The sequence below is a fragment of the Archocentrus centrarchus genome, chromosome 13, assembly GCF_007364275.1.
Source record: "Archocentrus centrarchus isolate MPI-CPG fArcCen1 chromosome 13, fArcCen1, whole genome shotgun sequence".
NCBI lineage: Eukaryota > Metazoa > Chordata > Actinopteri > Cichliformes > Cichlidae > Archocentrus > Archocentrus centrarchus.
Genome location: NC_044358.1, coordinates 35,084,127 through 35,097,611, shown reverse-complemented (window position 1 = coordinate 35,097,611; position 13,485 = coordinate 35,084,127). Strand labels below are relative to the sequence as shown.

The window sequence follows — 13,485 nt, the reverse complement described above, 5'->3', positions numbered from 1 at the left end:
CTAGTCTTTGTTTAGTGCAATCTAACAAACTCTCCAAACCGGCATCTGCTCATGAAATGCAGGTTTCCAAGCTACGGTACAAGAGTGCACCAGCTTATAACCCCTGTAATAGGGGTTAGTTAAAGCTGCGCTCTTCAAAAGGATTTAAAGATTGACTGTCATCTGCGCTCTTTTAACCAAAGGTTCACTGTAACAGCTTCTACTTTTTCGATTATTTTCTGCAGGATCTAAATGGAATCTGCTGACAAAAAAAAAAAAAAAAAAAAAAAAAAAATCAACAGTCTTTACCGTTAACCTCGATGACAGCCTCGAAACGCATCGTCTGTTTCCTGTAACTGCTTCAAAATCAAACAGTCTGTGTTTCACCAACTGAATACTGAATGCCACAAGCTCAGTTGGAAGGGGTTTGTTTTGCATTATGAGTAACATAATACAGCCCTGAGTGGGAAACAAAATGAATCTCAAATGTAAAGCTGAAAACAAACTGAAATATATGCAGGGAATACAGTGCGCCTCTCATTTTAAATGCAGCTATCTTGCTCTGAGATTTAACTAGCAGCGTTGGTAAAAACACTCTTAGCAATTTCAATCCAAAACTAAGTTAAGTCATAACATGTTTTCAGTTATGTAAAGAGTGAGCAACAGTGCAGCGTGGCCGTGCGCACGCTATTCTGTCCCTGATGTTTGCCATTAAATTTACACTTATTGTCATTCAGTGTCCAGAAAGAACCCCCAAATTGCGTTTTCTCTGGTTTCATTCATCTCACATCTGTTTGACAGCATAAATCTAACCAATAACAACCTTTCTTCCAATCATGATGCTATTGCATGGGAATATGGCAGCTGCCTGCAGCCTTTGATTTCATCTTGCCCCAGATCTGCATTGTAATGAGCACTCAGGTCAATCAATAATTCACTGCAGTTTCACTTATAAAAAAAAGAGAGTGAGAAAACAGATCAGCTCATGGGCGAAACGGGAATATGACTTTGATCAGTGCCATTAGAGACACATGCGGCACTGTAGCACTGCTTTCTTCTTTCTGTTGTATTTGTCAACACAGTAAGGAATAAAGGGAGGAAATGTACATCTGTGCATCGGGGGGGGGGGGGGGGGGGGGGGGGGGGCTGTATTTTAACATTGACTGAATTACATTTAAAGCTGACATGTATGTGGCGTGTCTGCAATGAGTGAGTTTATTGTTATTTAGAGAGTCATGCTGTCTGCAAAGCTTTGCTTGCCTTGAACCACACCATTCGCTGAGTTTCCCATTAGGTACAGGGTAAATATATCTTTCACTGTGAAGTCATTACCTTTAATGAACTGCTAACAATAGGTGTGGGTTTTGTTTTCTGAAGAAACCTAATTTGATGCAATAAAGTAACATTTTGTCCCCTGTTGGTATCATAAGTGTACCCATTAAAAGGGAACGAACTCTGATATATAGTTAGTTTGGCTGTGGATTCCTAGCAGGTACCACTTTGCTGCAGTTTTGTCTTATTTGGGTTATCGAAATTCTGTGGCTCATGTGGGTATCAATATGCCCAGCTTTGCATTCATGAAACACAACATTTTGCACATTTAACAACAGCCTAATTACATGGCTGCATACTTTACTAACGTCCTATCTTTCTTTATCTCTGTGTCTGTATTACTAGTTCCTCCAGAAGACCCAGTCATCAGTGGAGGGCCCATTGTAAGCCTAAGAGCCGGTGACCCACTCAATCTGACGTGCCATGCTGACAATGCCAAACCTGCAGCCTCAATTATCTGGATCCGCAATGGAGAGGTCCTTAATGGGGCCATGTACTCCAAGGTAAGCATAGAGGTGTGTGTCATTCCATGTAGACCGACTGGGGAAGGGTGTTTGGATAAGATGATGGGCAAGAGCTGCATTTTCTTTTAATATCGCTTGATTTATTAATATTGTTATTATTAATATTACTATATTATATTTTTAGCATTTGTTTGAGTCACCAGTAGATGGGCTGCTTTTTGAAATGCATTCCCTTAAAAATCCAGGTTGCATTGTGATTACTAAAATATGGCTCTTCTTCTTCTTCTTCTTCTTCTTCTTCTTCTTCTTCTTCTTCTTCTTCTTCTTCTTCTTCTTCTTCTTCTTCTTCTTCTTCTTCTTCTTCTTCTTCTTCTTCTTCCTCCTCCTCCTCCTCCTCCTCCTCCTCCTCCTTCTTCTTCTTCCTCCTCCTTCTTCCTCCAGTATCCAAATCAACTCAAACAGGCTAATGGTGAGAGGTACCCATTTCCCTTTGGAATTTTGATTTTTTTTCCTTCAGTGGCATTTATCTAACCAGCCTAAAAAAAAAGTCTAATATGTCACTTTTGTGGCTGGAATCTGAACCTTTTCATGCCACAGTATGATTCTCAATGACAGATCGCGCTTCCGCTTTTGATGCTGTGGCACACAGCAGTCCCCCATTCACACCAGCCTGATGTTGGAATCACCTGACCCCAGACTCTTGATTGACATTAGCCCTTAAGGCTAATCGTCCATTCAACACTGTCATGTTCTATTTCTATTTAAACAAAGGATATAAAGAGACTCGGCACTTTAGAGCACTAACACCTCCCCCGCCTTCCCTCGCTCCCTGTACTGCCTCATCCCATTATCGGCTTTTGTCAAAGAGCAGATAAATGCCATTGATTGGACCGTGGTACAGCACCAGGCCGTTTTGAATAAAGTGATTGCTGGAGGTGCTGTTTGCTAATGCTGGGTGGGGAGTGTGCTTCCTGCCTTCACTTCCTCTCAGAGGGAAGGCAGATATGGGGACATTCTGTGCTGTGATGGATTCTCACATGCCTGTGCTGAGCCAAACGATGCGTCGCTCCCCTTTAATCTCTATTGCTTAACATTATAGAGCAGGGGGGGTCAATTAAAAGAACATGACTCTTTTTTGGATCCAAGGAGCAGTGTGGGAGACTACATCATCGTCATCACATCTGATGGTCTCATATCCCACAGATGTAGAGGACTAATGTGAGCAGATGTGGTGGAGGATTCACAGAAATAGCTTTCCTGATGGTGTCAAAAGTAATGATGGTTCTGACCCGAAGATAATTTCCCACTAAAGGCTTCAAAACCTCATTTCTATGAGCTCTTAGAGGAAACTATTTACTGGACCAGTGGTTGAAGAGAAAGTTTATGATTAACACTATCATTTGGGAAAAAAAATAAGCGCGTTTGTTTTACCATGGAAGAGAGCAACTTAAATGATGCATTGCTTATCATTAGTGAGAGTAGCTTTCAATAAATATAAACTGTGGTGTATAATGGAGGAGGCAACCCAAATAATTAGAGAGAAAAGTAAGGTGAGTGGTTCAAATGTCAAGACTCACTTGGGTCTGGGTAATTTATTGAATAATGCTCAATTCTCAACTCCCATCTGCTCTGGTGGAGCTGCTCAGCAGCAACATGCAGCCTCAAGGTCTGAGCTGTGGTTAGGAGGTGTGCAAATTTGCTCTATGATACATTTGTGCTGGAATGGTACAACAAATCATTTGAAGAATATGATGCACTTCCCTACCATAAAGTCATTTGTCACAATGTGCGAGATTTTTATTTTTATTTTTGCTTTGGTAGCAAACTGAGAGGTGAGTGGGTGATACACGAGTTATCTCAGTGTTAGAAGGTAAAAAGAAAGAAAAACAGAGGAAGGAATGATGTTTTATGAGCTATTCTTGTTGTACAGAATGCTATTTTGGTGTTGTATACGTTCTCTGCTTTGTTACCTTTTAAAGGTGCTAAAGTTTATAAGAAAGATGATTGATATCAGTGTCATCAGATATAAAAAAAAAAAAAAAAAACCTCTTTCCAGTCCTAATTTTTTCAGTTTTTTCCACCTTGTGTTTTTTCTGTCCCTTAATTGTATTTTTTTCTCATGAAGCCATGGGAGGTTTTTATAATTAGAGCACTTTATTGTATTTTAATCATTCCACTCACTGCATAATGGGGAGGGATAAACTTGCAAATAAAGTAACTAATTAAAATTTGGTCGAGCATTATTATCATGTCGCATTTTTCTTGATTTTGAGACAGATGTAAAGATGTAAGTCAAAGGGCTCTTTAGTTTCAGCCGTACATGTAACCGCTTGTTCCATTTTTCAAAAATGTCAAAAGATTTTGGCAATCCAATTAACCTCATTTATTCAGCATTAAAAATAAAGGTGAAATACAGATCACTTCAACTAATTGCTTTTAACGGCTTCTGAAAGCACTGAGTTGAGTTAAGTCAAGGAACCAAGTGGTGACCAAGTGGGGAAAGAAAAAAAGAAAGTGACAGTATAGCTTAAATATATATATGGTGCCAGGTTGTGCGCATTTAATTAACAACCAGCAATTAACTCAAAAGAAGGGCATCACTTTGTGGTGCAGATTAAAATCTGGTGGAAAACTATAAATAATTTGATCAAGTCAAAGTTATGTTGGAAGGGTTATTAGAATATTTATCATTTTACATGGTAAATTTAGTAGCATCACTACATGCCTTCCACTTCTCACTGGGTTATCTTAATGTCAAATAAATAAGTCTTTCATGTTTTTGTACAATTCTAACAAGCATTGTTAGCATTGAAAATCAAATAATGGTATGACCACATTTATTATTATTATTTATTCTTCAACTCACTCTCTTGTAGTTTTTTCAAGTAGTCTTCGGGGATAGTTCTCCAGGCTTCTTGAAGGACATTCAAAGCTCTTCTTTGCATGTTGGCTGCCTTTTCTTCTGTTCTCAGTCAAAATGATCCCACACTGCTTCAATAATGTTCAGTTCTGGGCTCTGTGGAGGCCAACCCATGACTGATGGTGTTCATTGTGTGTTCTTCTATCCAGGTGTGCTTTCACTGCATTGGCAGTTTAGGATCATTGTCATGCAGAAAAATTAATCAGATTCTTTTCAAATGGTATTGCATATGCTGTTCCTTTTCTGGGTTCATAATTCCATCAATTTTGACAAGATCTACAACACCACTGGCTGGAATGCAGCTCCAAACCATGGCAGAGTCTCCACAGTGTTTTATACATGACTGTAGACACTCACTGTTGTACCTCTCTCCTGACCTCCTTCATATTTATAGTTTCAAATTTGGATTCATCACTCCATGAGACCTGTTCCCACTGATATTCAGTCCAGTTCATGTATCATTTGGCATAGCTCAGCCTTTTCTCCCTGTTTGCCTTGCTTAAGAATTCCTTCTTGACAGCCACCCATCCACTGAGACATTTCTGATGAGGCTTCAGTGAACAGTAGACGTGTTAGGTCTTGAATTCACGTGGTTTTCAGATAGTGTTTGTCTGCTATATTGTTTTATCTTAGGCCTGTCACTTCTTTTGTCCTCCACTTTCCTCCAGTTTCCTCAATTTTTTTAAGGACACACTGCACACCATGATGAGATATGCCACGTTTTCAGCTAATAACTCTTTGGAAATCACCTTGGAACAAAAATATTATTCTATGTCTGTCAAACTGTGTCATCTTTGACTAATGACAATGAAATGGGGGAAAAAAAAATGTGTTTTTTTTGCGACGGGCTGCTAGTAACAAAGTGCCTAAAATTGGTTCTTTGCAAAGTTGTCAAAGTATGTGTAGACACAATACTAGTTCATCCCTTGAGTAAGGAGCCTTTTTTTGTTCCCTTGAAGGATTCATAGGTCAGTGTTATGTGGCTTAACAAAGTCAGGTACTAGGAATGGACAGAAAATGAGTGAAAAAGCAGCCAGTGTCCAAAATTTGAAAAGAAAATTTGAAAGGCCTTCAGAAAGCCTGGAGAACTATTTCTCAAGGCTACTTTAAAAAATAAAAAATTACAAAAATTACAGGAATGTCTGTCTCCTTCAAGGCAAATATTAAAAAAAAAATGAGAGGTGACTGAGAACTTGTCTGAATATATAACATTTCAAAAACTTTTGCAATGGCTTCATGTATTACAATTTCAGAAAAATGCAAATAGAAGAGAGGTTCAGAGTAACCACAATGCAGTATTCAGGACTAACAGTGGATGAACATGGCTGGCAGTATGTCAAGTTTTAGTTAATAAATGATCAATTCCATTCATGTATTTTAATCACTAGTTAAGCAGATGGATATTCTTTTTGAAAGTACTCGCTAAAGAAAAGCTCATAGTTCATTCTTTCTCTTCCTCTCCATCACCCCCTCCTTTTCACATTAAGCCACTTAGGGAAAGATTAGTATCCACAACTCTTTGTGCTTTACTTCATGCTGAGCTGATCTGTCTTCAGTATGGACTCTTACTTTCTTCCCCAGATACATTTGGCTGCTCAGAGTTATTTTTCATTTGGGATATGCATTACTCATAACATTCATGATTTTGACAGGGTCTGAATTCATTCTACGTCAGGGCTCTCCCTCGTTATTAATGCTGTTTCTGAATAATTTGGTTTACACACACTTTTTTCCGGATCTAAAAAATGGTCTGAGTTAAAGTTTTGTGCCATTCTATGTTTTTGTTATAGTTATAATATCAGTACGTACAGGTATGTAGTTGTGCATAATATGCGTGGTGTCAATGACTGTAAAGTAGCATATGATATTCTTTGGTTTATTTGTTTTATTTATTTATTTTTTTTACTTCAAACAAACATCACTGCAGTCATCAGTCTCTGTTCTTATTGTTCAGCTCCCAGACAACCAATTTAAGTCGTTTTTTTGTTTGTTTGTTTGTATGCTTGTTTTTAAAGCCGTTCTTCTTTTGACAACTCACTTTCATGTCAGGTTAAAGCTTTGATTGGCAGTCTCAGCTTTACATTTAGCTTTTATCTAGGTATTGCTGTATTAGCTGACAACGGGCCAATCTAGCTGTGGTGGTGTTTTTGTGAGAAGGAAGGCTGTCTCTCTCTAAATTCAAGCCACGGAAAGCACGGTGTACCCTGGTACACTTAAGCCCAGCCCAAATCAGTCTACTGTGCAATGAAATATTAGACTCCAGTAAAATGAGTAGAAGAAAAAAAAAATAATCTAGTGGGATGCCCATCTTGAAACTTGTGCTAATGTTTTTTAATGACCATTTCTGTACTGTAGGTCAGAAATTACCTTATATCTTAACTATTCATTTAAAAAAAAAAAAAAAGCAGCTTGTTCCCTCTCTGTCTGGTTATTTTGTCATTCATCTCCTTCCATGGTAAAAAATATTCTTCACATGGCTTTAGGAGGTGAATATAAAAATTTATCAAATTATAATGTGGCATGGTGTTGAATTCAATGCTGCAGCCAGCTAACCCCTTTTCTAAGATTAATGACTTCAGACAGGTCCAAAGCGACGAGGGAAACAATCCTGATTGTGTCAGAAAGGATATTACATTGACATATCCCGCGTCTGACAGCCAATGTGTTCTGCTTTAGAAGTGACTCATGCACAGCTATGAATTTCATCACATGGTTCTTCACATACAAATGGGCTTCCCAGAAGTATGCAAGGGATCTAATATCCCTTTACAAGAATTATTATTTTTTTTTTTTTCATCACTAATACAGAGTTTCTAATCTCATATGCTGTTAATAGATACTGCACCAAACGTATTTTCAGGATGAAAATTTGATCTGAATTTTTTCTTGGAAATGCCTAGCCACTTGATATTTTTCCATGATTTTACTCATGCTATACAGAATACAATATACTTAAACGAGAAATACAGCACAAATATGGATTTTTAAAACATTAAGTGGAGAAATTAATGGATAATTACCACTGCTGATTTGAACTTCGGTAATGAGCCGTAGTTTGACTCAGCAAATGATTAAAGGGTACTAATAATGGTAGGTGGAATCTATATGGCTCTTTGCTTTGTTGAACTATGTGATGGCATTTTAGTGCAGAGTAGTGTACCTTGCAAAGTTTTTAGTCATGTCAGTTAAACTTAACGTCTGCACCACTGTATAAGTTCTGTTCTACATTAAAACATACTCAGCAGTAGCCTTTAGTAATTTACTAAAAGCTGAGTAAATATAGGATTTGATCATCAGTATTTTTCTTGTTGTATGGTTAAAATGTATCCAAAATTATACAAAGTGAAGGAAAAATACTGTATATATTTTGAGTTAGCAGTGCAGTAAAGCAAGTCTGCTGTGAGCTCCTTCTGGTCAACATAGTAGTTCTGTTTCTACTTTGGTAGAATATTTTGGTGTTCTTCAATAGCGTGGTCTTTTATTTTTCCTCCTTCAGACAACACAGAGCAACAGAGAGCCTGCTTTGAAAAGATGGCAGGGAAATGTATCTTGACTTTGTGGTTGACCACACTGTGCCCTGTTGCCCAAGCAATTTGTTCTAGTCAGTGACTTTGTTCTGTCCCGCACTGGTTAACATAGACTCCCAGAGCCCTCCCCTGAGCGTTCGAGGGAGCGTGAGCGCTGCTGAGCGCTACCAACTGATTCCAGATGGCTTCCACAATGTAGGGCTCAGAGGATGAGCGCTGAAAAGAAGATTGATTTCCTTTGTGGAGTATGACAAGCCATGCACTAGAGCGCAGCTCTCCAGACACACAAAAGCAAACTCAAAAAATATATTTCTATATTTCTACTTTTTTTATTTTTTCATATCAATCTGCTTTGCAGTTAAACTACAGGCTAGAGTGTTCTGAGGGTTTGACTCTGGTTCCCCAAGGGAGTAGATCTGTGTATACATCAATTTTCTGCCTTTTTTATTTATTTTTTTAAACAATTTTGTATCTTTTCCATCAAAGCTTATCCACCTCTTTTCTCTGTTTGTGCGTCATTTAAACAATTTATAATCCCCACTTGGATCGTGACTATTGAAAATACAATCCAATATCCCCTGGATTCTGCAGCATTTAGAGTTCACTCTGCCCAAGATCAAAATAGCTTAAGTTCTATTTGTTGATTAATATAAAGCCAATCTAAGGTACCACTATGGTAATCTATCAGACCAACAAAAGAAACTTGGCATAGATTTCAAGGCTTAAACATTCATCCACAGACCTGCCTTAACTTTGCTCTGTATTTCTTCCCTCTTTGCAGACCTTACTCAGGGATGGCAAGAGGGAAAGCACCGTAAGCACACTCTACCTATCACCGTCCAACATTGAGACAGGTCAGCAGATCATCTGTAAGGCCTCCAACAAGGCAGTCACCAACGGCAAGGAGACCAGTGTCACAATTGACATTCAACGTAAGCATATCGCTTCTTCCTCTCTCTATAACTCTGACCCTCCTCTCCCTGAGTGTCTTTCTTTGAAGACCTTTTTAGTGAAAAATAGGGGTGAGCGAAGGGTGCAGGGGTATAGAGGGGTCAGCTTAAAACTTGAATTACTGAATATATGATGCATTTCTCACATGTAAAGTCTCGACACTGTCAAATGCATACATGGCTAACACTGTGAAAATCAAGCATTCATTTCAGGCTTTGGTGGATATTTAGAACTGCTTTCCATTTTTGTTTCATACAATATAGGCGTATGGATTGGTGCTGTATTTCTTTGTTTTGGCTTTTTTGTTCATTTGTTTGTTTGTTCTGATGAAACATCAAAGGAGCCATCTATCTAAAATGAATGGAACCGCTTTTTTTTTTGGTCCATCTACCTACCTGCTGTGGCACTGTCTGTTACGGTACTGTGCAAACTGTATCTACCTCTTTTATTTCCATGCTCATGCCATCAATCTTTTTGATGAGAACATCCACAATTCCCCTCTAAAATAGGCAAAGTAAGCCCAGCGTGTAAAACACATTCAGCCTCAATTGTCAGGGAATCTTTTTTCGATCAAGAAGCGTTCACAGTAAGAGAAGGGCTTTGAACAAAGGGATTTTGCATCACTCACAACCCCTTCAACACCATTAAGTATGACTAATAAAGCAGAAAATGCTATTTAGAGAGCCATTATGACTGACGGCTCCATTCTTTTCATTATGCACACCACAAGAGGCAAGCATGGCGAGAGCGGGCACGACACGATCAGGCCAACTCAGGCGTGGGGGTAAAAATGATTAACAATTGTTAGTGTTTGCAACTCTTGCAGTTTGCCCTCTTCATTTTTGTCATGCAGTCAGAGAGGGAAGTCATCCCACATGTAAACTGATTTGTCACCATGTATAATGATGTGTCTGTGATAAATGCTTGCCATCATAGCATCATCCTCGCTTCTGAATGTATGATTTAACCCTGAAAAATGAGTGGAGCAGGTTTCTAATTAGCATTCCAAAATGTGCTCTTTACACAATTAAAGCTCCTGAAAACATTTTTCACAGTGTGAGATCAAACCAAGCGACAGCAGAGACTAATTGTCAAGATTCAAATTGTCTCCCACAAGGCTTAGGCTCTCGTCTCCTCCGTTCTCACCTCCCCCGCCCTCTCCTAGGTTTGACAGGTAGTGTTCAGCACAGTTCAGCAGAGCCTAAGGAGTTTGTGCTGAGATCCACTTCCAAATTAAGTTGCCTCTGAAATAAAACTTGCTTTGATTCTTCTGTACTAGATATCAATTCATTTAATTCAGTGCAGCCTAATTTGCAGCCTAATTTGATCGCAAGAGTTCTGGCTCAACACAAATCTAAAAAAAAAAAAAAAATACAAATACAGGCATACCACACAGTACACTTTAAACACCTGACTATTCTGCAAACATGCTGTAAATCTTTAGTCTGCAGGAAGAAAAAAGGTGTGAATGCAGTATTATAAGGTGAGATATATGGACACCGCCTTAATGTGAGTTCACACCATCATAGAAGAGGAAACAAACACATGCTGTGCTCTAATTCAAGTGCTTGATCCTCTACAAAGCTTAGTCCGTAAAGGACTTGAAGTCCAGGATGGACCGAATCGGATGATCTGTGTAATTCAATTATTTCCAAGTTAATTACCAAGGCACTGTCCTCAAATGAATGAAGTTTCAACTGGTAATATCCAGAATGATAAACATTAGTTAACATTATTGAAGTACAATGGCTCTTTTTATCAGTAACACTAACCACCTGAACCAGGTTGATGACACGATTGGACACATAAACACACCTTCAACATTCTACTACAAGTACAGTATGTGCAGATGCAGTGGATACAGATTAACACCTGTAATCGTAGCAGTATTATCTCATTTTTCTCCTCTGTCAGCTTCTGATTTCTAGCTCTAGCTTTCGTAACTTTTTCCTTGAGGGCTATAAGTCTGCTGGAATGTCATAATAACACAGAGCACTGCAGAGGATTTAGCAGTTATGTTCTCCATATGGGTTTCTCGGACACATTTTGAGAGGATTTTAAAATGGATCTGGGATTTGTCTGCTTGTTATTGCTTGTTTTGTGTAGAATTGCACGCTTTGCAGAGAATCCAGAGCGCGAATTGGGACATAGTCAGCTATGATGGGCAAGTAGCAGTCTGCAGTGGGAAGAAAGAGACAGTTGGGCGATGGGTTACACAGCAAAGACTGAACTCAGTGTCTACAATAAGTATGCAGGACAATGGTACAAGACATCACATGAAACAAAGTTTTTTTACATAGTCAAAAAAACATTCAGACAAAAGAGCACATTATTTCTTGTTTGGAGCAAGAGTAACAGAAAGGGAACCTATTTCTTCATTCCACAGTACTATTTTTTTTTTTTTTCTCAGAGAAGCTGAAAGCCATCACCCTACCTATCAAGGCAAGGGTTCCTTCAGGAGCTTCCTGTCAGCTCATGAGTTATATCTAACACTTGGCAATTTCTTCTTTACAGTTGTTCTTGGGTGTTCTATTTTAGAAGTAGACCCAGTCATATGTAAGACTGTAACAATAAATGTTCATAATTATTTTCAGAGTTGAATTTTTGTAGAAAAAAAAAAAAAAAGTGGTTCATAAGCACCGGACCTCTTAAAGTTTGATATGGTCAAGTGTTACTGCATTTCCTGTGGCTTCCATCACTTAACACTGAACACTTAAACCTGGATTTGATGCCATTCGGGGGCCTTGAAATTATCACTCAGGATGTAGATGTTCACATATATAAGCCTATATTATATTGTTACATAATATAGAAAATGTAACTTTTCTCTTTAAAAATTATTTATTTGAACTGCTGACGTGCAAAATCTCTGTGACTATATTTTTTAAGCCCTTTTTGAGTTTTGTGTCCAGTGCTCGTCCCTTTGACGTTGCTGTGGCTGGGCAGTGTCTAGTGTTAAAGAAGCAGAATAGCAAATTAAGCTACCAATGTGAAGCTGGTAACCTTTCACGTAGAATAGTAACTATTATGCCTGTGAGTATTAGCACATAAGCTCTTGTTCGTTAAGATGATATTGCCATGATTGTGATGCTAATTTTCTTAGCAAGACAGTACACATTCCCATTAGGTCTTAACAACCAGCTAATTGTTACCATTTGCCACATTTTTTTAGCACTTATGTTAGCTATATTGGAAATTATTTCAGCAATCTGCTATATCTCTGCAGTCTGCTGTACTCATGGAAAAGTATCTTGATTCAATGTGCAAAATAAGGTACCTCTCATTGTATTTGGAGGCATCCTGAGGCACCTCACAAGCATGGGGAGAGCATGCAAAGTCCATAGCCCCCCCCCCCCCCCCCCCCCCCCCCCCCCCCCCCAGTCCATACCCAGAGCCCACTTGATGTAAGGCAATGGCATTAACACTGAGCCTCTGTGTTCAAAATAAATAAACAGATTCAACCTGGAAGCCTGGCTCTCACATAGAGACCTGTTTACCCATCTGCCAAGCTAAATATTAGTTTTGCAAGTACACAAAGGAAAAACTATCTTTTGCATTGCCTATTGCCTTTAATAAGGTATTTAAAAGTCATTTGACAATGTAACAACACTTAATGACATTTTAATGACTAGTCCAAATTGAACCAATTTACTCTCAGGTCAAGGAAAATGTTATAATTAATATACCGGCCTCATGCCAGCCAGTGTTAGAAGCATCCACATATGGCAAAACTGTGTCAGATTATGTTGTCTTGGGTGATATCAAGTTGCTATAACAAAGACATCTGAAACAATGACTGCTTTGCAATGCAAATGACACAACTGAGTGAATGATATTAATGATACATAATGATAAATATTCATAAGGGCACAGTCATGACTGCTATTTGAGCGTTTATTTGAATCTTAACTTCATTTTTCTAATCAAAAGTCAAATCAAATTATGAGTTGAAAAATATTAGTCTAGTCTTTTAAAAAATCTATGAAGGCCCAAAAACTCCCAAGTAGAGGGGCTGGAGTTCAGTTCCCTCTTACTGGAACTGTAATATGCTGAAAGGTTATTATAGATCTTTTTTTTTTTTTTTTTTGTCCAGTGATGCCAAAAAGATTTTTCCTACCCGAGATTTGATGTCTTTCAAATATTTATCCGACACTTCATGTGATAGCCATTTATAGAAAGCAGTGAGATAAAACTGATATTGACGCTCTCATCTCAGTCTCAGCAAGACAGCAAATTAGCAAATATCCCCAAATGACAGTGCATTCGCCGAAAATGTAGATGTTGTTAGCATCTGCGCTCTCTGAATATATGC

At 38.4% G+C, this 13,485-nt stretch overlaps 1 protein-coding gene across 4 annotated transcripts in view; it reads left to right on the top strand.

Annotated features, from left to right (window-relative positions):
- The window catches only part of kirrel3b (kirre like nephrin family adhesion molecule 3b), a 171,352-nt gene that overhangs the window by 122,080 nt on the left and 35,787 nt on the right, over nt 1-13,485 (top strand). For all 4 annotated transcript variants that reach the window (XM_030743868.1, XM_030743867.1, XM_030743865.1 and 1 more), the window contains exons 4-5: nt 1,657-1,814; nt 9,004-9,154. In XM_030743868.1, the coding sequence (XP_030599728.1) occupies nt 1,657-1,814; nt 9,004-9,154 (309 nt within the window). The remainder of the gene's footprint in view (nt 1-1,656; nt 1,815-9,003; nt 9,155-13,485) is intronic.